General features: G+C 42.2%; 2 protein-coding genes and 1 long non-coding RNA gene across 6 annotated transcripts; 2 read left to right on the top strand and 1 right to left on the bottom strand.

The window, feature by feature from the left end:
- The first annotated feature begins 1 nt into the window (after window position 1).
- On the top strand, window positions 2-11,371 carry tcp11l2 (t-complex 11, testis-specific-like 2). 4 transcript variants are annotated; one of them, XM_023816866.2, is made up of 10 exons: window positions 2-59; window positions 3,472-3,656; window positions 4,363-4,495; window positions 4,704-4,824; window positions 5,290-5,513; window positions 5,764-5,900; window positions 7,402-7,586; window positions 7,734-7,915; window positions 8,024-8,196; window positions 9,563-11,371. In XM_023816866.2, the coding sequence occupies exons 2-10, from the start codon at window positions 3,485-3,487 to the stop codon at window positions 9,817-9,819; spliced, it is 1,584 nt and encodes a 527-aa protein (XP_023672634.1). In that variant the 5' UTR covers window positions 2-59; window positions 3,472-3,484; the 3' UTR covers window positions 9,820-11,371. The 4 variants fall into 4 exon arrangements, with proteins under 4 accessions (XP_023672634.1, XP_023672636.1, XP_023672632.1 ...); XM_023816868.2 differs by lacking the exon at window positions 2-59 and adding an exon at window positions 698-721; XM_023816864.2 differs by lacking the exon at window positions 2-59 and adding an exon at window positions 923-1,078.
- Window positions 11,372-12,719: 1,348 nt separating this feature from the next.
- ccdc87 (coiled-coil domain containing 87) lies at window positions 12,720-24,355 on the top strand. The gene is made up of 20 exons (XM_072709406.1): window positions 12,720-12,961; window positions 13,436-13,669; window positions 13,945-14,096; window positions 14,519-14,769; window positions 15,175-15,343; window positions 15,677-15,764; window positions 15,951-16,030; window positions 16,408-16,568; window positions 16,723-16,864; window positions 16,946-17,152; window positions 18,135-18,251; window positions 18,517-18,641; window positions 18,957-19,083; window positions 19,177-19,280; window positions 19,359-19,474; window positions 19,583-19,626; window positions 20,638-20,808; window positions 21,915-22,029; window positions 23,376-23,518; window positions 23,961-24,355. Exons 2-20 carry the CDS (start codon window positions 13,510-13,512, stop codon window positions 24,246-24,248), a joined length of 2,760 nt encoding a protein of 919 aa, XP_072565507.1. The 5' UTR covers window positions 12,720-12,961; window positions 13,436-13,509; the 3' UTR covers window positions 24,249-24,355.
- LOC140588159 (uncharacterized) lies at window positions 23,430-24,039 on the bottom strand. Its single transcript, XR_011989448.1, has 2 exons — window positions 23,973-24,039; window positions 23,430-23,760 (listed from the first exon to the last, which is right to left on the bottom strand). It is a non-coding gene; the product is annotated as an uncharacterized lncRNA (long non-coding RNA).
- Window positions 24,356-24,446: the final 91 nt, after the last annotated feature.

Here is a 24,446-nt window from a genome sequence, read left to right as displayed (position 1 = left end):
AAAAACACCGTGAGAAGAGAGTTCCGGTTCACGAGCCTGCAGAGCGTCGTTTTAACTTGGTGGGCATTATATTTGGAAATTTTGTTAGAATTTTGGAAAAACAAAATGATGTAACAAACCACCATACTAAATCCGTGTTTGTTTGCACTGAAGTATAAGAGCAAATGTCATTCACTTAAATGGAAAATTCTTGCATAAATTCCAAACGCGGAACTAAAGTTATGAGGCAGTCCGCGGTATTTACAATGTATTAAAATCCTATTTTTAAAATATAATGTTTTACATCGCTCAAAGTAAATTGTTAAAAGTTAAATTACATCCCGCTAACCGTCTGAGAAAGTGTAATGTTGGGATTATTTTCGAGTTTCTTTATCGTTTTTTTTTTGGGGGGGGGGAGGGGTGTCGGTTAAGTTTTCATTCATGAATACCTTTAATAGAAAGTATTTTCTGTTGACTTAAAACTGTGATATTATTGTTATTAATAATAAGTTCTCAATATAGGATACAACTTTGTGAGTAGCTTAACAGACTTCGACCCGAGCAAGAAGAGTTTTCTAACAAACTTCTTTTGACTTTTATTCACAATTTTTACTGCTAGAAAGTCATATTAATATACCCCGTAAAACACCATAAAAATCTTTGAGGTAAACATAACATTTTTTGCAGTATAATCGATCTTTCTATACGTCACATCCGTAAACAAAGAACACGACGCGAAATGGTACGTGCCATTGTTTATACTGCAAAGGTAAAGAATTCTGTGTATGCAAAATATCTCCAAATGATTTAAAATTGATTATACAAGACATATATACATCTAAGTTATATATAAATATCATTGCTATGCCCATTGCCATACTGAAGCTATCTCGACTTAAAGACGCTATCCTTGTGCCCTCACCCTGAAAATTGGACTAGTCGAGTTGTAACAAATGCTCGCTACCAGCTGGTCCGTAGGATATTTAAAAGACCTCTACCGAAAACAGGAGAAAGCAGCCGGACCGTATTTACACTCGCTAGCCATACAAATACAAAGCTGTTTGTGAGAAAGTCTCCTTTGGGGGGGGCTTAATAGAAGGTAATACACATCATTTCTGTGTAGTTTAAATGCGATCGACAATTTAACCGCACACTAAGTTACATTTTTCACGTTCCAGTTTTGTTTACCACAGTTGGAAGTTGGAGTTTTTCTACGAATATGTCATTTTTAGGACATTTTTGCATACATAATGTGTTTTGATTTGGGGATATCGATTGTTATGTTGTTACTTGTTAACAGACTTCTGATTTTAATACCTCAATATTACCACCTTATTTTTGATAAAACAGTTTGGTGTCGAATAAGTAATTAATCATTTATTGAAACGTATATCGAATAAATGCAACCCTTTATCCAATATGAGGAAAACTAGCTGAGAGGTTTGAAGTCGTTTGACGCGAAGGTTAAACTGCTCGTGGAGTCTGTGCTTTGTTTTTCTAAAGGTTTAATTTGGTATGATGTTAAACCTTGAAGAGATTATTGTTGTTCTTCGGTAATGGGTATGGCCGGTCGTTTGCATTTTAACAGTGACACGACGTGTTGCCTTTGCCACTGCATTGTATAGCCTCGGATTTTCGTTGCTGCTCCTCTTGACCTGTCTTGTTTTGGTGCGCGAGCTCCGATCACGTGCACTGCTCAGTGACGCGTGTGAGCTCAGTGCCTTTTTTGTGTCGGTGCGAGTCAAAGCGCTCGTTGTTGTTGTTTTGTTGTTGCTGCTGTTGCTGCGTGTGCACTGCTTTACTGTATTCAGTTATTTTGTATTGTCTGTATTTTAAAGCGTCCTTGAGTGTGAGAAAGGCGCTATATAAATAAAACATTATTATTGGTGCTGCAGCTGAGACGGTGTGTACAGTAGCCTCGTGCTGTCCTTCTATGGCTGAGCAATACTAAGGCTCAGCCAATGCGAAGAGAGCTGCCAAGCTGTGTGTTTGCTGACTAATCAGTTTGTGTACCAGCGATCCTGCTGCCAGGGATGTCAGTTTGTCTATTTAGAGAAAAATGTTATGACTATCTGTTTTTTTTCCCTCTGCTGAAAGACATTGTTCGCCCCCAGAACAAGTTGGTCTTCCAGTCTGTGGCTTCTCTTGCTGTGTGAGGGCTTTGTTGAAACTGGTCATCCGATTTTTTTTTAGATATAGATATGATTGCGATATGTGTTTAAAAATTCCACCTCCACGTCCTTTGTATTCTTCGATTTGCTGCAACAGAAAATGTTTCATTTTTATAATGAAACGCAAATGCATTCATCGCGTGCCTTTCGTGTTGAATGTCATCGCGTTTTGGCCGATTTAATTAATTTCATTGTGTGGTTAATCTGTAGGACAAGAACACTACCATGCTAATGCCATTTAGTCAGAAACCAGAGTCGAAGCAGTCATTTGGTAAAGCGCCAACAAGCAGACACTTCGGTGGTACGTTTATCATGCAGCACAACGTATATCTCAGGGCAGTGGGCACTGCGGTGGTGTGTCGTCTTAAAGAAATAGCAGGCTTTTTGGAGGGGGGTGGGTCAGAGTTGCTCTGGGTGCCTGGCTAATACCGTCAAACTGGTATTGGCTAAATTGCCAAATGCCCTTAAGGCACACATTAGCTACCTCATTAGACGACATATTTCAAGAACTTGTCATTCGTTTTCTTTTAGTTATAAACAAACACTCCTTACAAGGCTATGCATTAATTGCTCTAGGTCTCCAAAACGGGATTCACATATCCCCTATGTTGTAGGGTTGGATGTTGGGCTTAATAATCCGGAGTACCGCCAGTGTAACTGGATATGTTGGCGTTTGAGAGGTCAGCCGTTATTGTGATTATCCCAGAGGTACATTTGATCCAGTTCCATGGAGCTGGGACACTGTGTCTCGCTGACCTACTTGTTAACATCTGAGCCAGATGCCTTTAGCAAGATCCAAAATATATATATTTAAATATCAGGATAAATATGCAAGATTTTTTTAACCCCCTATTTGGCATGTGTGGGAATTAGCTCTCTTGTTTACAACATTTTTTCCTAATTTCCTGCATCGGATATTCAAGTGTGCTCTAACCGACTTTGCTCTTGTGCCAACTGTATAAAGTTCCAGCTGTTGCCATGGTCACGGCTTTATGAGCTGTAAAGCCCATTCTGTTGTACTCCCCTCCTAGCAACAGTTGGGTAGTTCGGTAACCAACACAAACTAGTTTCCACTCTTCAGTAGTCAGAGTAATTGTTTTGTTACTTGGATGGATTTTGATGCTGTCAGAATAAAATCCAGATGAATGCATCTAAAAAAATGAATTAAAATCCTTTTAGAGCCTTCCAAAATTACTAATTTTTTGGATCAGAGCATACGAATGTACAATTTAAAAGATCCAGACCAGAAAACTGATAATTTCACATTAATGTTGCCAGACAGCAATCTGGGTGCAGCTACTGCAGTCTTCTGGTTTTTCAGGTCATTGCTTACCATGCCACTCAACGATGAACGTCCCGCATCCACATCCACAACAGTGAGTGAAGACCAGAGCAGTGACACGGAATGTTCGGACAGGTGTGACAGTGTGACGTCGTCGAGTGACTTTGAGTGCTCCCGTCAAAGCTTCAACAGTGGGGACTCCAGCAATCACAGCTCACCTTCCTGTAAGTTTATTATATATAATATCCTACTGAGAGCCACCATTTGATTTTTGTCCTCTGAAGAGGACGTGTTTTGGTCAGTATCTCTCACACTACGTGTCACTGTTCCCTAAAAAGGTCAGTTACGGCTTTAAGATAACATCACATTGCCAGCTTCTTCTTCCTGTCAAATGAAAATTTTTCTAAAAATTTTGGTAACACTTTAAAGCACTCAGGTATAATGCATTATAGATACCCTCAATACATTATAATGCATTCATTAAGTATTATAAACACAGCTATAACTATTTATAAAAAGGCATAATACGTAGCCATTTTTATTATGCATTATGAATGCACTCCCACTGTCACGTATGCCCTATAAATACCTTCATATAATGCATTATGATGGCTTATACTGACTATTAGAAAGCATTATGAAGATATGTATAATGCATTATGATGGCTGTTTTAAGTAAAGTGTTACCAAATATTTTTTCCCCTGTATATATGTGTATCTTTTAACCTGCTTAGTGCTAGTGCTGATTAGTATTTAGATATGGAATTCATGGCTTGTACAATAAAAATATTGATCTTTTTTTTTTAAATTGTTAGTTCTTATGTTAATGGTTGCAAGTGCCTGTTTCAACACCAGATAGTGTGGTTGCTTGTATTGGTTTTCAGTTAATTTTTTCGCTTCATTCCCATTTGCTGCCACGTTTGTTTCCAGCTAGCCCTCCCAAAGTCACGACCCTCGACGGAGTCATGGCTTCTGCCCGGGACCTCGTCAATTTGAGCCTGGCACATGAGATTATTATGAACGACAGCTTTCATGTTGAGCAGCCCAATCTACCTCAGAACAGGTACCTCGAGTTAAATGTCTCTGTAGGTGTGTCAGGTCTCCAACTTTTAGAATTATTTTTGTAGTTTGGACTGAAATTCTCATCCTGGTTCTTTGAAAATGGAACCCTTCTGGGCAAAGGTGATAGTCTTTGCATGTGGTGTGATCATCTTCAGTCTTAACTGGCGTGGGTTATCTGCATATCAAGAGATGTTCAACTTTCCTTCCAGCTTAGAGAAAAAGGTGAAAGATATCGTCCACAAGGCATTCTGGGATTGCCTAGAGTCTGAACTCAATAACGACCCTCCGGAGTACAAGCATGCTATCAGACTGCTGCAGGAGATAAGAGAGGTGAGCAATCTGTCTTTTGGGTATCCCAAGAGAGAAGTTAAGCCCCTGGGACATGTAGTGCATGTACAGTGTTTTTCAGTGATCCCATTTTAAAAGGCAGTATACATCAATGGCATCTGATTTGTAAGAGATGCATAGAATAATGATTCACACATCTCTTTGTGTAGATAACTAGTAGAGCCTGTGATCTACTTTTGTTCAAATTGTCTTTGTTGCCCTGAGTTGGTTCTTCTCAGCCTCCATATCATTAAAGATGCTCTAGAGCAGTGATTTCCAACCCAGTCCTTTGGGACCCCAGACAGTTCACATTTTTGTTCTCTTCTGGCTCACAACACCCCAGTACCAGGTATTCTTGATTGACTGACACCTGGAAGGGAGCAAAAATTTGGACTTTCTGGGTGTCCCTGAAGAGAAACGCTGCTCTAGAAAAATCCAGCTAAACCCAGACTTTCCCTCATTTCACAGGTCCTGCTGTCCTTTCTAAACCCTGGAGCAAACCGCTTGAGAACCCAGATCTTGGAGGTGCTGGACCTGGATCTCATCCGGCAGCAGGCTGAGAACAATGCAGTTGACATTCAGGGGCTGGCCACTTACATCATTTCTGTCATGGCCAAGTTCTGTGCCCCTGTGAGGGATGATGAGGTCAAAAAACTGAAGGAGAACTTGGACAACACTGTAGTAATGTTTAAGTAAGTCAGTTATTAAAAAAAACGAGCATATCTTCTGTTAAGTCATGCATTGACTCTTGTATTTAAAGGTCAGTAAGGCATAAATGGATTTTGTTTCCATATTCACATATAAACAGAATGGGAACTGTATGTTTACTCAAGTTTACAGAGGTCCTTTGTAATATTTGTTTGTGTATAGGGGTGAAGAGAAGAGCTCCTTGCATAAGTAGAGTACCTTGAGTTGGCTCAACTTCTTGATTTTTTTTCTCAGGGAGATATTCCGAGTGCTGGACCTCATGAAGTTGGACATGGTGAACTTCACCATCCAGATCCTCAGGCCAGAGCTGCAGAAGCAGTCCGTAGAGTACGAGAGGGCCAAGTTCCAAAGTGTTGTGGAACGTACTCCAAGTATGTGCTCTTCAATATGCTATATATCAGCACTGAACTATGGTCATTCTCTCATTCGTAGTAAAGCGACGTGAATGTTGCACTAAATAGTTCCCAGTAGGATCTCACCTTAAAAAATGTTTCAGGTCTAGTCTTGGCAATATTTTAGGCTATTCTACTTTGCCTATGTATTTTGTTCATGCTGTATAAAGATGAGCTGTTGACTGCTACCATAAAAAGCAATTTGGCCATCTCACCAACAGGTAGCGCCCTCATACATGTGTGTGTGTTTCTGTGGAGGTGCATCTGTGTCTAAGAAACGGTTAGCATATAGTTTTACATGGAAAGAGGATCTAATGATTGAAGAAAAGAAGCTGACAGTGACTTCTGAGTTCTCTGTGTGTGTCACTGTCCCTCTTCTTTATGAGACGCCTAACAGTGTTCCATTGTGCCGTCTAGCCAATGGCCAGTAGACAAATTGCTAGCTTTTGTAATTCATGTAACCTTGCTTTTGCGTCATTGCATTAATGAGACCTTGTTTACTCCACATTTATTGACATTCAGATGTGAGCATGATAATTCAGGTTTGCTTTGAAATTCAATCAACCAACAAATAATTATTTTTTGTAATACAGTGTAATACATTTTTGTCCCAAGGGGAAAAGGAAGAACCCCATCAAAGAAGGCAATTGAGTAATATCCTGTGGAAAACTCCCTTTGAAGTAGAAATAAGTGCAGTTGAAAATGGTTGGTTATGGATGATAGCAACTGGGGGTGACTCTCTCAGGATGTCTCAAATTAACTGATTTGCCAACTGTAGGACAGAGTACCCTAAATAGGAGAAAAGCCTAGATATGCATGGATAGTAGCTCTCCAGGACCGGAGTTGGAGACCCCAGCTTTAGATGCTGGTTCATTGCTCTGTCTGAGTCCAGAAACATCTAAGATGTATGCATATTGCCTAATGTGGGCTGGTCAAGTACAGGCAGAAACTCCATCATTGGCTTAATGGGTATGAGGTCCTGTAAACAAATGAGTAATTTTGATGTCATACAGCAGTAGGCAGTATGTGGTTTGTAATAAGCTGAATCAAAATGCTAAGTAAGTGTTTGAAGCTGCCTACTGTCACCACTTCTCTGATAGTCCATTTTTATGACTCAATTTCCAGTATGTCCAGTTTTTTTATTTTATTAAAAAAATTTTTTTTTTTCATAAATTAACCTATGATTATCCTCAGTACCATGAATTACACTGGGGAATACTTTTAATGATCATGCAAAAATGTTTATTATCATCTACTTTGCATTCTACCAATCTCTCCCCCCCTTTTTTTTAAACTGCATTTTGTCCTCAAACAGGTGACAGTCACATCCCTTTACCCAAATCAATGTAGAAAGCATATATAACTACAGTGTTTACCTTGAGCAATGTTTGTTTATAACTTTAAATATAACAGGTAAAATCATTTGAGCTGACCTTTGAGAATCTGATTCATGTGAATTCTCCCACAATCCCGTCTCCAGATGCGCTGGACCACACAACCGCCTGGATTAAGGCATCTTTGGAGATGCTGCTTGCTGTGCCCACTGCCAGTCAGTCCTCTGGTTCTGCAAAAGGCACGCCGGCACTCCCCAGTCCCACACAGGTATTCGACACAGCCTACATCCAGCTCCTGAACTGGGACCACTGGAAGAACGTGCTCCCCGAGGTAAGTAGCCGCTATATGCAGTGTGCTATAACTGTTAATGCATGAACGCCAAGGGTTATCCTCCAGTTCTAATACCGAATATTATAAATCTTATGACTGAAGTCTTGCTCATAAAATGACTGGAGTGCCACGTGTTTTTGTCCTCAGACACTGATGACAGATGAGGTGCGCTTGCGTGAGCTGCAGCAGCGTCTACAGCTGCTTCAAACTGTGGCCTCCATCTTGCTAATTGTCTACAGCACCATCGGCGGACCCATCTCTGGGCTTCCCGGATTGGCAGACCGGCTTAAGAAGATGGCCAGTGTCCTTTTGGAGGGCATGCATAGCCCGTGAGTCCCACCTTAATACCTTAATAAAACGTGCGATTTTGAAGCTGGTGGTGTCTGCGCAGATGCTCATATTATGTAGTAATGCTATTTCTGTTACCCTATCTGCAGGGAATTTGACCTACCTGAAGCCCTGGAAAATGTCAGTGTCCAGATCTGCTCGGAGCTGAATAAGACCCTGGTGGGGAGTAGCTACCCAGCCATCTTGCCTGAGGTGCAGGCGACACTGAAGGGGCAGATTTGCAGCATCCTCCAGGAAAACAACCCCATCCATAATCTTGTTGGTGAGGCCGCGAGCGCTGACCAAATTCTTTCTTTCCTGTTACTCTTTCCTAGTAGTCTACAGTCTCCTCAGTGGTAGTATCCTGCTTCCACTGCCTAATAAGTTGCTTTCATACTGAAGTTCCAGAACCTGGTCCCTGGTTACAAGTTCCTGGGCTGTCAGGACCGGGGATTTTGTAGGTCCTGACCACTCTCATGCATCACTTTATACTGAATAACAAAACTTGTCCGTTAAATAAGCATGGGAGATGCAAAAAGCTTGTAGGTTAAGCTTCACACATGACTCGACTACACTGCCATCCAAAAACAATGAAGAAAGCTTAACAAAACAACTTGTTCAATTTGTTTGTTAGTTATGGGGTTTTTCGGTTTCACAGAATACAAAACGGTGTAATGCATTCCACGGATAAGTGCAGACAAGTTTTTCCACTGGTACTGGCAATATTGGGCAAAAGTATATTGGTTATAGATCAAATTTTCCAATGCAGAAATATGGAAAGATGAACAAAAAATGTATTTGTTAAATGTAACAGAAGTACAAAAATAATTCCATCTGCTCAGTTTTTGCTCTGCTAATTATCTCCTTTCTCTGCTCTTCTGTGTAACTTCCAAGTTAGTGCCAGTGCGTGTGGTCAACCAATCAGCAAGCTATCTGCTGCAAGCCCCTCCCCAGTAGTTTATGTTTGAATGAAAAGTACCTAGTCTGGAGTAGGTACCAAAGAAAGGGTTCCGTAACTGCCTCCGAGGAACTACAATTGGGCCAAGTTCCCGTGGTGTAAAAGTGACAAAAGTTCCTAGTTCTGGAAAAAGTTTCTGGTTCCTGAAAAAAGTTCTGTTATTTATTTCTTGGAATCTGTCTGCCTGACCTTAACAGTAAAGGTCAGAAGTAGTTGGTTGAATCTGGAGTACATCCTAAAGTCTGCCTGATGTACTGCCCTACTCCTTATGACCAAACTCCATTTATTACAAACTCTTCTCTTATAACTCTTCATATTGCCTTGACTCTGTGACCTGATGGTCATCACATCTCTTCCTGAGAATCTAATTACAAAACAAACCTGATTTAATAAACATGAAGAGTGCTTTCACCATCAACACATTCTTATGAAAACTTACTGGTACAAGGCCTGCATAAAATTCATTAATGGTTTGTATGCCAGTGAATGGATGCTTATTAATATTGCGGCTGAAAGCAGCGGTACAACTATTCATTGATTTCATTGATTCAGAAACATGATTATTCATTATTTTTAAACACAGAATTTAAATGACAATAACAGGGAGTCCACCCTTTATGTCGCTGGTAGTGCTTCTGTCGTTACTACACCCTGAATCATCCTCTCCTTCTATTCCTTCATCTCCTTTCAGAGGACAGGGTGCGACAGTACTTCAAGAATTTCCTGACCAAACCAAACTCCCACCTAACGCCTCCTCCTGTTCCGGGTGGGCTTGCCATGATTCAGCCAGAAATCGGTGTATTGGGAGCCAATTTCGTCTCCCTAGTGAACTTCAACAAGCAAGTGTACAGTCCCTTCTACATGGGGATCTTAAAGGACCTGCTCTTCAGCGGGATGCCCCAGAATTCACCCCAGAAGACTGCTGTTGCCCCAGTGGATTCTCAGTAATAACCCCTCCTGGGAGCAACCACCCCATTGCCCCAGACTCCAAACACCTTGTATGTTTGTCTCTGCAGCCAGCCAGCCATTTTAGTGCAAGGTGTCATGTGTGCTGCATGTTTAGATGTCATCAAGATTAGGGATTCCCATAAACTAGTAATCTCCACACTGTCCACCGGTACTATTGCGGCATCCCCTGAATGTTATGCCAATAACTTGTGGTGCTTTATACAATGTTATGCAAAAGAAAATGTGGTGCTTTATATAACAAAACTGTCGACCAGACCTACTAGCAGCTCATTAAATCGTGGGCTATGTTTGCCTGTAAAAAATACATATATAGGTAAATACTGTTATTGGATCTACTTGATAGTTATATCTGGAAAATAAAGGATAAATATTGTAATGTCTAGTTCTTCTGTTATTTAGGAGAATATTGTGTGAAGTTTTGAGCATTATAAAGTCATAAATATAAAATTTTACTGAAGCCATTTATATTTCATAAAGGAATAAGGTTTTATATAATTAGTTATGGATGCTTTCTACATTGATTTGGGTAAATAGATTTCACTGTCACCTGTTGGAGGGCAAATTTTAATAAAAAGGGGCAAAACTGTCATTGGGTTGTGACTAAAGTGCCACCATTTCTTACCAAGAGATGGACCATTTTGTATGCCGGGTCCTGTTTTTAAGTCTCAGTGACTCGTAAACGGCAGTGTTTACCTTGAGTAATGTTTGTTATAACTATAGATGTAACAGGTAAAATCACTTGAACTGATGCTGTTCGCTTAATTTTGGAAATAGGCTTACGATGATTTTTTTTCAGGTTTGGAATTTTGCTTGGCATTTGGTTCGCTTCACAAATGCAGATGCAGCCATCCATGTTGAAGGAACAACTGTGCGGGGAATAGGTCGTTTTATTTTATTGGATGTCAGTTTGAACACCTTAAGTAGAGATGGACAAGATGAAGCTTCTCAAACCATTTGCTGTTTTTTTTTACCCCACTAGATGGTGCTCTTGGTTTGTTTCTGGGCAAGTGTTGTGTCTGTTTTCTTGCACAGAGAGCGCCATCTAGAGGGGATACAAATACAGCAAATGGTTCATGAAGCGTAGGTTTGTCCATCCCTATCGTTACGTATAATTTCTGTATTTTAGCTGTTTGAAGAACTTATTTTACCAACTAGTCATAGAAGTAACTTTTGTCAATGTTGGCGTAACCATTTCAAAATAAATATAAATATTATCTAAGGTTTGTTGTATTTTTTTCCCCTTCTGCTGCAATGGGTAAAATAGTTTTTAAATGTATGCTTTACTACTCTGTATTACAGGCGACTGTGTAATGCATTTTAATGTGGCTGTATTCATGTGTTTTGTTATGCGACGCTGTCCTTTTGACCAGAGGAGAAATAATAGCTGAACCCCAACATCCATGATCACTAAATAAACATTACTCTTTTGTAAAAAGTCACATTTACTACAGACAGAATGGTTTGTGTGTTATAAGAATTCATGTAACGCAGTTATATTATGGTGAAATAAATGCATCCCTTTTTAAACCAAGATTTTTGTTGTGTTTGACTCAGTGAATGAACTTAGGTTGCATCAATTTGTGATGGACAAATGAAGCCTCATAAACTATTTGCTGTATTTTGACCTCCACTAGATGGTGCTCCTGCCCTACTTTGGGGCATGCTTTGAACTACGTTTATGCCTGTGTACAGCACTTAGGATTACTGTGTTGTTTTAAAGTGCAAATGAATTAAAGTTAAAGCTTTGAGCCCCTTTTTGAACAGCCAGCACCATCAAGTGGGCCCAGAAAACACAGGGAGTGGCTCATAAGGCTTCATTTGGCCATCACTAAAATCAAACAATCAATCTTTATTTATACTGCACTGTTTTAACCACAGGGTTTACAAAGTGCTACTGACATTTTAAATAGAAAAAACAAGCACACAAGAAACTACGATTAGCACAATAAATAATAAAATGCCACCAAAAATGTGGGACGTGGGAACCCTTACTTCACCGTGGCCACTACATGGAAGTAAATCAATCCTCTACCAAAGTTAAAATGCTGAGAAATGACAATGATTTTCATAACACAACGCCCTCTATAACAAGCCTTTGCCCTCTTAAAAATGATATCCTGTCTGTAATATAACGTGATCACATTCAGACTGTTCAACATTTTTAGGCGCTTTCACACCGCAGGAACTTTTTCCCCGAAACCAGAACTTTTTTTCCAGAACCAGGAACTTTTGTCGTGTAATTCACACCAAAGGAACTCGGCCTAATTGTAGTTCCTCTGAGGCAGTTCCAGAACCCATTTTTTAGTACCTACTCCAGACTACTGGGGAGGGGCTTACACCAATAGCTTACTGATTGGTTGACCACAAGCACTGGCGCTAATATGGAAGTTACGTCGAAGTGCAGAAAAAGAGATGTAGGGAGGCAAAAACTGAGCAGATAGAATTGTTTTTGTACCTCAGTTAATGCATCAATCAATTCATTTTTTGCTTGCGTCTCCATATTTCTATATGGAAAAATTCCATCGCTAAACAATATACTTTAACCATCAAAGCGACTTATTTATCTATTGTTTTACGTGGCGGTTTAGTTTCGTATGAAATTGTACGTGAAGTTTAACTTATGAACTTTTAGCGGCTTCCGAGCTTATTTAGCATAAATCTCACTGTTCCTATGATTGTTGTGAAAGCGACACACGGAAGTGGCCAGGACTCAGGAGCTACTGAAGTCCAGGGACCTGTAAACCGGGACCAGGTTCCGGAACTTCGGTGTGAAAACGCCTTATAATGATGGATGGACGCAATTTCTCAGATAACTAAGTTCTTCTAATGGACGCTTGGATCGTAACAAAATAACCCAGGAGTTATAGTAACTACCGTCCAGAAGACTGATCTTCAGGTTTTTCTAGTAGTACTGGAAAAACGATTTCCAGTTTATCAAAGTTTCCTTTTGAGTATTTAAGGATTTGTAACCTAAGGGAAAAATGCGTTGCGGTTCAGCTGCATGGGCTGCTTTACAATCCGGGCCAGCGTCAGTCCCGATCCAGTCAGATTTGGGCACTGCTGAGCGTCGCAGTCTCCTAGCAACACAGCCCGTCGCCGCGCGACTGCAGAAGGAAGAAAGGTCATATTCACAGATTTATTGATAAAATGGCATTAATGGTTATGCAGTAATACTCAATAGCTCAGGACGGTGCAGCGGGCGGTATTTTAAATATACAGCAGTTAATTCGTTTCTGCAAAATAGACAACGTTCTGTTTGACAACACATGCATGTCTAGCCAGTTCTTAACAGTGATCGTTATTTGGTGAAAGTTTGCTAAATTGGTTAAGAGTATGTTAATATTATGTTAGTTAAGTAGCCGACTTTGTCACATATAAATAATTTTTAAAAACGTAACTTGGTCGTGGAATGTATGTATCACGTTAGCTTTGCTAAAATAAAACTGTATAACGATTTGGGGTATTTGATGTGAAGTTGCAAATTGTCTGTTGCACAAGAGACATTATATATGTTGTTAATCTATTTTAAACGGTATCCACAATATGCATTTTGTGCTTTATAACAACGAAGACCGTGATCCCTCTGATGCTGTAGATCTACCTAAGGATCCACTTTGAAACTCCCACTGGCTCTGTGCCCTGGGTCTCCATCAGCCAACCAGCTGGGGTATGAGGAGAAGCAGCCCAGCGTCCTGTGGCCTCGGTGGAGTGGAGGAATCCCAGAGCAGACATGTAAGGAGGATGGACCTCCAGGCCCTGTCCTCCTATGACCGCCAGCAGTGGTACTACAGCATTTTGGGACAGCTTACTCTACACGAGGGGGAGACAGGTGAAATGTTATCCAGGTCCGAATGCAGCCTACAGCATGTAAATGGGATTTAAGGTCGGGAATTCCCAAGTATGAATGACGTATAAACACCTAATTTGTCTTTATAGATCGATGCAGCTGGAAGATGAGAGAAAACACTAATTTAATGCCCAAGTTTCTGTCTTATCTTGGCAGCCGGGCATCAGTTCTCCATGAAGAACTGCAGTGACCACCCTATTGATCATATCCAAGGCAGGATCAGGTAGACTGTGTGTGTAATAGATGGCTTCTTCCAGATAGGACTGTGGAGGTGCACCCTGTCTCATCTGTCTTGGAGGACCATAGACTCGCTCCAACCTCTTTATCAGATTTGCAATCCATGTTGGAGGAGTGGATGCAGAACCAGTGCGTCGTCCATTCAGTCTCTCAGGATGACCAGCAAGCCCTGGTGAGACACACAAACACACAGACCTGTACTCTGTACAATTTTTGTGAGGACCGTCCATTCGTTTCTATGGGCAAAACCCTAATCCCAACAATGACAACTGTAACATCTACCCAGCCCTAACGTTAACCGCAAGTAACCAAACAAAATACAAGACATTTGGCATTTTTAAATTTTTGATTGCAGTCATAGATTTTTATAAGATTGAATTTCACCTTGTGGGGACTGAAAAAATGGTCCCCGTGACATCAAAATAGCAGGTTTTTATCACATTGTAGGGGGCATTTGGACCACACACACAAACACACACACACACACAAACACACACACACACACACAAACACACACACACACACAAACTACATACATCCAAAATCACATGTGAGTACAGATGGCTATTCTTCTCGCCCCTGTTTTTTGTTCAGACAGCTACAATGATGTCACAGCTAAGACTGGTTTGCCATGACCTCAGCGGGGTGAACCATGACCCCTCGCTGTCCCAGGAAGACAATCAGCAGCTCCAGAGTGACATCTTCAGCGAGATCCTCCGGGTGTGCGAGCGCCTGTATCTGCACTACATCCACCTGCGAGACGTCCTGCGGAAGCGTGGTGTCTTCGGCGATCAGGCCAACCGCAGCCGCTTGTGTGCACAGATGACCTTGGACTGTGCCAAATTGTGAGTGGTGGGCATGATGATGGGGGAGGGGCGTGGATTGCAGGGGTCTGTGGGCGATGGAGATTTGAGTTGGGTGATTGAGAATATAGGGTATAGAATTCACCAGTGTATGTGTGGGGGATGGAGCCCCCCCCCACATTATTCTGTGGGATAATTCATTTGGAAAGTAAGACATCGTAATACACATTGCAGCAAATAATTGTAACACAAAGGGGAATGGTAATATAATTCAGGTAATATAATAATTATCCCTGTGAACTTTTTGTGTGCAAACAGTGTTGATGGTAATTGAACATATGTACAGCAATTAAATTTTAAACTTGCTTTTTCTTTTTAGTTTGAAGTTTTCTGTCTGAAATAAGAATTTAAGTTGACCCTGTTGACATGGTTGTTTGTAATCCACAGTTTAAACATTCAGACAATCAGGCGCAGTGTGACTGCGGAGATTAAGGCTGCATGGAAGGTAAAGCCTAGCAGTGGACAGCAGGGGGCACCAGAGTCATTGGACAGGAAGGGCAGGAAGAGTGGATTTGAAAATCAACAGAAAGCTTCCATTGAGAGAGACCTCCAAGAGGTGAGACCTGTGCCTCGTATTGCAGTCTGCGAAGAAAATCAGTAAAAATCTATAGTCAGCTTTACATTGTTTTTGTTTGAAAGATGTTTATTTAATTGACAATTCTTGCCCTCCCAGAAAAAAAACAACATAAGGCAGCTATTAAAGAGTAAAAACTGTATGACGGGAGCTTTGTTCTTATTATTGGTTTGGAAGATCAGCGATAAATCAGGACGTCAAACATGCTTTGGGAGCTGCCATTAGCAATGCAGTCAGATCAGTTCTGCCTGTAATTACACAATCAGAACAGAAGAGGGCAGTTTTGTACTATAACACGTCTGTTCCACCTGGCAGATAGAGGAGGAGATTGGGGAGCTGAATTTGGAATGCGTGTATGACCTCATACCATGTCACCTGGAAGAGACTACCCACAGAAAACAGTGTACGGGCATCACTAACATACAAGTTCTTACATAAACACACAGGTTACATGTTTGGAATGACAACAACGTTGTTTTATGAGTGAGCAGGTGCTGCATAATGTCTTGCAACCTAAAGGCAACAGACACAAGGTTTTGTGAATGCCAGTGATGTTAATGTGTAAATGCTAATGAAGGTGTGTCTGCAGATACTGCGGATAGCTGCGCTGGTGGTGCTGCCCGGGGGGGGGCGGTCTGCACTCCCAGTGGCTCTCCCATCAGACTGAGGGTGAATACAGCACTGTTGTCTCTCCATTAAAGGAAGGACCCCCTCACTTTACTGCAGCCATTTAAAAAAAAATTCGGGATATTGATGAATTGTAAATTTTTAGATTTATTTACTATATTTTCCTGTGAAGTTTTTTCTTTCCTCAAGGCATATATTGCAGTTAAATGGGGTATATATTTCTTGTTTATTATTCATCATTAGTATTTATTGCCATGTTATTACAACATTATGAGGGCATTATAATTTCTTTTATATGGGTGACAGATTTATCGCAGTGATAGGTATTGAGTTTCTTCTTCAGAATTCAGACCTACAGTAAACATGCACTTTAACTACTGCGCCCCCTGTTGAGCGTCCTACCTGCGACTCCTCTCCAGGGCTGCCAGTCCATGCCGGAGCTGGAGCAGGGGTCCCTGCTGGAGGAGCTGGGCTTGGAGCCGCCGCCGTCTCGGACACCCTCTCCAGTGGTGCTGCTGGGCCTGGAGCCAAGCTCCTGCCGTGAGAAGGAGCCCATCAGCGCTGCTGAAGACTTGAGGAGGTGTGGATAGGGCTCCTTCCACTGAATGAGCACGGAAGTCTGCAGGCTGGTACTGCGTCCAAGAGATGACAGAGCAGCTTGGAGACGCCAGTACGGGGTGATGTCATGGGATCAATTTGCAGTGATGACTGTGAGTGATGTAATGATTTTGCAGATTGGTGCAAGACATTGGGTCTGTGGGTGAGCCTAAAATGACTGACCCCGAGATAGACCTGGAGATGGACCTGCCCGCCCTGATCAGCGCTCTGCCTCGCAGCGGCTCCAGCAAGCTTCATCTCCTGCGACAGACCATACAGGTAGCGACACTGCGCAACACTGCACGCCCCTGTAGCGGCGCTCTGCGTCCACACACCTGCCGTCTCCCTTCCTCCTTGCAGAAGTTCACCGAGGAAGAAGAGGACCATGGCACGGCGAAGAGCGCTGTGATGGAGGAACCTCTACACCCACAGCCAGTGGCTGTCAGTGTCTCGCTCACCCCCAAATCCATCGCTCGCACAGCGCCCCCCCGTGTCTCTGACAGGGTGTTTACAGAAACGGTCAAACTCCATATGTACCCACCTGTCTACAGCCATCTCACTGGGGAGGTAGGTGTGGCAGTTACATATAAACGCTCTGTCAAAGAAAACTGCGTATGTCCACTTTTTGACAATTCTGACTTTTTACTGGAATAAGCCCATTCTAATAATAATAATAATAACGATAGTAATAATAATATTAAAAAGCCTTTATTTGTCGTTTGCCCAATGAGAGGTACATTTGAATTCTTCTCTTTGCCTAACCCATCATGCTCTGCATAGCTTTGGGGGGGGGGGGGGGGTCACAGCACTGGGTGAGGCAGCCTGCAGTGCCCCTGGAGCTGGGGGATCTTGCTCTAAGGCCCACGGGCATGTGATTATTCTGCCAGGGCCGGGGCTCAAAGTGGCACAATCAAGGGCACAGAAACTCACTGCCCCAGCCGCATCTAATTGACGTCAAATAGCATTTGGCATCTAATTGACCAATGAAAAGATGGTTTACGAAGTCATGTATGACCAGTCTTTCTGTTTGTACTGGTTAACATGATGGCTATTTGAACTAATCACACATCATCTTTAATTTTAATAACAGAGTTAGATTAGTTTGTATTTTGTTGACACTCACATATTAGTCTAGCTGACAACAATCCAAATATCTGTCCAAATAGCTGACAATCAATACCAACAGCTGTGTAAAGATAAATTTCCATTTGTGGTGCTAAAGGTGTCTCAGTATATTGTTTTTGGTTTGTTTAGTAAAGTTGTTTCTGAGAAAATGCATTATTTCATGCTCCTGAAACAATAAGCCAGTCTTAGTGTAGGTGCGCCCTCCACTCAGCAGACAATGAGATCTTCCATCAGTAACCCTACCCTGCTTCCTTCCAGTTACACTTACCCTACTTCATTTCTTTTCATTAATACAGAAATCTTTCCTCATTCATTGAATCATTCCACTTCATTAACAGAGATCTTTTCTTAGTGTCAGCCGCAATGCCCTCATCCAGGAGAGAGATCTTTCATTGGTGGAACATCCTCTTCTCACCGTCAACAGATTGAGCCCTCTTCAGTGAAGTGGCTGGACCGAAACCTGAACCCCAGGAGAGAAATAACAGAGGTCTACAGGGAGCTCTCCAAAACTGTTTCCAACCACTACCTGAACTTTGATGAGGTATGAAACATTCCATCATAAAAAATGACCGTGCTTTTTCCCAAAACATAGGGTGCAGCATATTTCACAGTTTTACATTATGGGGTAGAATGCTGTATAGATTGATTCTGTTTACCGTGAATATTGGAGGTAGGTACTGTAGGTGTAGGTACCTACTTTGTGCAGATAGTGGCTGTAAACGCAAGTGAACATGCAGAAATGAACAAAGGAGGGTTGTTTTTTGCATCATAAGAATAATGTATGACAGTGATGTTGTCTTTTGCAGTCAGACCCGGTGATTGAGCCGGCTGTGGAGGATGGGGGTGATATGTGGATGCCCCCCCGCAAGAACAGTCAGAGGTCGTTCAACCCAGAGCTGGAAAGGTCTGGCATCAACCATCCCGCCTACAGGTGACCTTCTGAAACCAACTGGGAAACAGCTTAGATAGCGCAGATGTCAAGGGCATCAGATGGTGTGGAGGTTAAACCCGAGACGTCACAGCCTGAAGGTTACCGTTCTTCACGGGACCTTGTGCCCTTGACAAACTTAATTCCAATAAAATTACCTACTGTGAAAGTATGGCAAATTTATTTTGGTAAATAATAAGAATTATTATTATTATTATGGTTTATTAACAACAACAATAATAAACAATAATAATAATTTAAGAGAGGTGACCAATATGCAATTAATACATTTTTAAACATTTCTGATGTTTGTCTTAGAAAGACAGAGGTTCTCGTGCAGCATAAGAAGCCCCACAAAGTGACATCGGGGACAAATGACAGTCGGCAGCACTGGTCGAAGTCCCACCTGTCTGTGGATGACTATATAAAGTATATTTCAAACCAAGTAATGCTTTTTAATAATTCTACTGCGTGATCCCTTTTTCGTTTGCATGGCCGAAAACTTCAAGTCTTTACTGGTTTTTTATGTTTCCTTCAGAGACTGGATTACCTGGGAGAGGTATTTCACCTGCATGACAGTGATGACAGTGACGAGGAGGAGAACAGGAAGAGGAAGGCCTTGGCTCAGCATGAGGAGAAGAAGTCAGTAAATGGTTCCTTATTGCTCTTCCTGCTTGATATCATTTGTGGTGCATGTCCTGTCTACTTCCAACATCACAGAAGGCAAAGTCAGAAGATTGACTCTCAGAAGAGGATAAAGGAGGAGTTTGCGGCCGGGGTTTGGAATGTGAACTCTGGGCTGCTGGGAGGTCTGGGGAACGAGTCACTGCCGAATGGTAATTCCCTCCTACCCCCTCCTGAGGGCGACCTTCCAAATCCCTATTGTGGTGACCAGTGGTACAGTACGTGGAAAGCATCAAGCCAGCTTGTGTTTTGTTTTACAGAGGTGGACAGTCAAGATGAGGACACATCTTCTAGCTTTACACAGGTAGGCAGCGGTACTGTGACTTTTCAGCACACCGATATTACAGCTTTTGCTAAGGTAGTCATTGATGCCTGTGTTTCTGTGATATATAATTCACTTGATGAACATTTACAAAGGTGCTAATACTGTACTTCTGTCTCACCCATATTGCACATATAATTGTTAGATGAATTACGTGTTATGTGTGAAGGAACAGGTGCCATTTTATACAATGTTTTATGTACTATATATGGTTGCTTTTCTGCAATTTGTGTGTGTGTGGTCGTAAGTTGTGTACACACCAAGCCAAACGAAAAAACTAGCACCACCCACGGCCAACAAACGAGTGACTCCTGGTACCTCCCGTTGGCTGTGAAAATTTGCACTGGAAGACACCAGCACAACTAGAGATGATGGTTGACATTCAGCCCAATCAGAGAGCTCAGTTTTACCAACTAGTTCCTACTGTGATTCAACATGCTGAAACGGCATAAAAAAAACGGCAATAGGGACCAAGGATGTACAAACCTCGGTGACGGGCAAACACCAGAGAACCGGCTTGGTGTGTTCCAGGCTACACAGTCTATCCTTGTAAGGTCTTCTGTGGATCTGTGCGATGGTGTGGGTCTTGTGAGCATCTGAATATTACAATATGTGTTATAGGTATCTTATATGCTCATTAGGTGCTCAGTGTTTGGAGCTGAAATTAAATTATGCTTTAATTGTCATTTGCACAACTACATTGGAAGGCTTTTTCCCCCCACATGTCCCATCTTGTTGTCCTTTAAGACAGCTGCATGTGTGTATCTGAGAGCAAAGCTTGGGGTCCAGGCACTGGGTCAGCTGTTTATCCAGCCCCCCTTAAGCATTTTGGGGGGGGGGGGGGGCGGTTAAGGGCCTTTATCTAGGGCCAAAGTATTTGGAGAATCCCAGTTTCAATCCAGCAACCCCTCCTATGCTGAGCAAGCGTGCTACTATTTGATCTATTTCCCCTGTGATACTTGAATGTATCTGACACTGACAACTTCTCCCCAGAGGGCCCAGGAGAGACAGAGCCCTGGAAAGGAGCCCTTTGTTGCAGTGAAGGACGACCAGTTGCAAGTCTGTCTGGAAAGGATCTGGAAGGCTCTGTCCTTCCCATCCAGCCAGAGACTGGTGATGGCCATCAAGTACAGTTCGCCCTCGTACCAGAGTCGTCTGAAGGAGGTGCTCATCCTCGACATGCTATCAGAAACTCTCTTACAAACACATACATTCACACAAACATGCAGCAGCAGATGAACAAAGACGCTTCAGCTGTAGGTACCACTGCCAACGATGACGCGTTCCTGGCAAGAGGCTGGCCGGTGACAGGCGTCCTGAACGTCTGCTCGTGCACTCCTACTGCTGCTGACACCTCCCCCGCTCCTTTCCCATGATTCAGTGCAAATGTGATGGTGCCAAACATGGAGGCCACAGAGAAATTGCTTTCAACACGCAGATGTCTACATTATGTCTGCTGTGTTTTACCTGGTTGTACTATGCTTTTGTGCTGGATATTTTACTAGGGATTTTTAGCTGTTACCCTCTGTATGGATTCCAGTATTGCTCTTGGCGCTGTCTTCACTCCAGCTATAGGACTTTAGCGTTAATATTCCCATATGTTCTGCCTACTCGATTCTGCTTGTTCTCAGGATTCTCTATTTTCGTGGTATTCTGTTGTCACTCTATAGTCTTTCACACTCTTGTAATTAGACTTGAAGAATGTTGTTGTTCCAGTTTTCATAATTATGAAATGAGCACCTTTAATGATTTTTTTCCCCGGCATTTACAACCTGGTCTTAATTCCCTACAAACATTTTACAAATATAGACTGTGTTCTTTTTTCATGGCACCAGTGATTCATGCAGAACTGAATGTTAGACACTGGATAAATGATGGGGGGGGGGGGACACTTTTAAAGTAATTATCAGAAATATCACAACACTACGTCATTGTTAAATGTCAGTAGTCAGAAACAATCATGATTGTGCTGGCCAATAAAAAAACACCATTTTGCAGTATATTTTTATAATTCCAACAAATCAAAAAGCAGCAAAGCACCAAGGTAACTTTGTAATTGTTCGGAAAAGTGCATACTGTCATGAGCTATATTTAACACACAGAACAGTGTCTGACGAAAAATAGAATTAACTTACTGTAATATAATTTTGTGGTGGAAATCTGTGTGTCTGTAATAGGGGCCCCATTCCCCCCAGCTGAGACACATGCTGTGTTGATCTTGGGTCACCCCCCCATTCCAGCATCAGACCGATGTGGTGTTTCTCCCCCAGGCGATTACAGCGTGGGAGCGCACTGCCAAGCTCATCCAGCAGAGGGAGACACTGCTGGCCCAGCTGGAGATGTTTGAGAGGGGGGCGTCTGACCCCAGCAGGTTCTTCCAGCATGGTATGTGCTCCATCCACCGCATCTGCTGCCTTCTCAGACATGGCTGCTGATTATGGAAGAAATGTCGTGCCTGCATAGACATGCCATGGCTGACTCCTTTGCACATTTCCAGAGAAGTTGGTGATACTTGCATAGGCTGTGGTGATGTATCAGGGCCATAAGATTTTATTTATTTATTGGATTTATTGAGCACAAAAGACAATGTTACATGTGAAAACAATGCAGCCGTTGTTTTGTACGGAGGTTTTCTAGCCAAAGGCTAATTTGCAAACCTAGTCCTTGGTTGGACTTTTAAGAACAGACAATTACAGCAATTATCGAGTCACACACACACACACACACACAAACATTCTGACTAGATTCTGACTAGTTTTGTGTTGTCAAGTAAATGAAATTTCTGAAGATCTAAGGAACCAAGTTGTTGGTGCCTGTCAAGGTTATAAAGCCATTTATTAGGCTCTGAGACTCCAATAAGATAAAATGAAACCATATTGTTCAAATTTGCTATAGGCATGTCTACTCCCACACTTCCAGACTGAGGAATAGTTTCTACCCCGGGCGTAAATTATGGGGGGGGGGGGGGGGGGGCGGGGGCGATTGTAACATGCCCAATAATCAAAACCGGCTACTACAACTCCCCCCCCCCCCATAATCATGTCTCCCCCTAGATGGGTGGGAACCTCAACCCCCCCCCCCCCAATGTTCAAACCAAAGTTACACCCATGGTTTCTATCCCAAAGCTATGAACCGTCTTAACCAGGCAAGAAACAACAAACTCAAATAACGCCACCTCACCATGCCCTCGGGGGTGCTCCATATGCACCCTTCTGCCGACCTCTTTGGCCAATTAGAATCCATAATTATTAAACTAACTGGGAGAACTGAAAACAAGGCCTGGATTTGGAATCGAAAGCCGGATTTCAAGAGCCCTGATGTGCAGGGATACAGCAGGCTTCTCTTACTTTGAGGACAGTGATTAGTTGAAAGATGGATGGATGGATGCATGGAATGTTAGACAATTCCTCTGATCAGATATAGCAGGGAAGGATGGGACAAAATTCCTTAGCAGAGCTTTGAGAGACTGCACAGAAAAATGCACTCTGAAATATGCAGAAGATCAGGCACGGAACAAATGCATCTTGCTGTATTTCATGTACACATACTGTCGTATTTGTATAGCAAGCTACAAACCACTATTTGTCCAATACAATTTCTATATAAGAGCTGAATTGTTCAGAGACGATAACCCTGCACAGATGTATTCTAAAGTTCCCAGTTCATCTCCCAATTGGCCAGTGTTGACAGAGTAACTCCACAGTGGGCGGTGAAACATGAATCTCTCCCAGGTTATCGAGGCACATCGATTGCAAGGATGGATGAGTCCAGGCGCAGGCAGAAAATCAACAGGCAGATATCAGCCCTGGAAAGGATCCTGTCCGAGGATATCCGACTCATCCGGGACCGTTTCTGCGATACCGTCACTTACAATGTAAGCATGAGTTCCACCATCATTCTTACCCCAGTGGAGAAATGGAGACTGGCATAAACAGCCTCAAGAGGCAAACTCAGATCTAAGGCTGTGCCTTACAACGCAAGTTCAGGACCCTTTATATCTGTCACCTCCTGTCTGTACTGATGAAGTATTATATTTGGCACATGTCAGTGTCCTTTTTCCTGTTGGCCACTGTAGGCAGTATGGTAAGCTCTTCTTCACCGCTCATACTACTAGTGCTGGGAAAGAGAGAGCAGGTACAGTACTGTAGGATAGTTGCCAATTCATTTCATGAGGGGTGTTTCAGTCATACCCTTGAACAGGTACTGAACCTGAAATACTCCAGCTGTATAAATAAAGGTGCCACATTGTAAGTCACTGTCAATAGAAGGATTTGATAAACAACACATTTGTTTTACTTCTCTGGGGTGTTTTTCAGGGGAGGCCTTACGGACAAAAGATGCGCTGGGATCGCATTGAGATGCTGTACTGGCTGCAGCAGGAACGACGTGTGAAAGCCCTGGATAAGCTGCTGGGGACAGAGAAGTGCACCAACCGCAGGCTGAGCCCCCTTGAACAAGTTCATCCCACCACCCACGAACACACCCCCTTGCCTAACAATGAGCAAATGTGCCCACCAGGAAGCAGCGATCTCACCCCCATGCTCATCTCTGGCACAGTTTTTGGGACTGCTGTTGACAAAAAAAAATGCTTACCTCTGATGTGAAGAAAAAAATATATATGATATTAAAATTAACGCCATTACGTCGCTAAAGTTTTAAAAATACTGTACCATACTTCTTTAAGAATAAAGAAATGTTAGCTTCTTAAATTATATTTTTAATAATCACTGGATGGATGGGTGTAGATGGGATTTTAAAAATGTATTACATAGCCGTTTAAATGTAATTTAAAAGTTGATTAA

The sequence above is a fragment of the Paramormyrops kingsleyae genome, chromosome 1 (genome assembly GCF_048594095.1).
Source record: "Paramormyrops kingsleyae isolate MSU_618 chromosome 1, PKINGS_0.4, whole genome shotgun sequence".
In the NCBI taxonomy this organism is placed as follows: domain Eukaryota; kingdom Metazoa; phylum Chordata; class Actinopteri; order Osteoglossiformes; family Mormyridae; genus Paramormyrops; species Paramormyrops kingsleyae.
This window is presented reverse-complemented; position numbering and strand designations above follow the sequence as displayed.

Excerpts from the sequence above, each read along its gene's own strand:
- tcp11l2 (XM_023816866.2), top strand. The coding sequence starts at position 3,485 with ATGCCACTCAACGATGAACGTCCCGCATCCACATCCACAACAGTGAGT. Across the intron at positions 3,657-4,362 it reads CAATCACAGCTCACCTTCCT|CTAGCCCTCCCAAAGTCACG; the intron begins GTAAGTTTATTA and ends GTTTGTTTCCAG. Across the intron at positions 4,496-4,703 it reads CCCAATCTACCTCAGAACAG|CTTAGAGAAAAAGGTGAAAG; the intron begins GTACCTCGAGTT and ends CTTTCCTTCCAG.
- ccdc87 (XM_072709406.1), top strand. The coding sequence starts at position 13,510 with ATGAGGAGAAGCAGCCCAGCGTCCTGTGGCCTCGGTGGAGTGGAGGAA. Across the intron at positions 16,569-16,722 it reads GCTGCTGAAGACTTGAGGAG|ATTGGTGCAAGACATTGGGT; the intron begins GTGTGGATAGGG and ends ATGATTTTGCAG. Across the intron at positions 18,642-18,956 it reads ATCAACCATCCCGCCTACAG|AAAGACAGAGGTTCTCGTGC; the intron begins GTGACCTTCTGA and ends TGTTTGTCTTAG.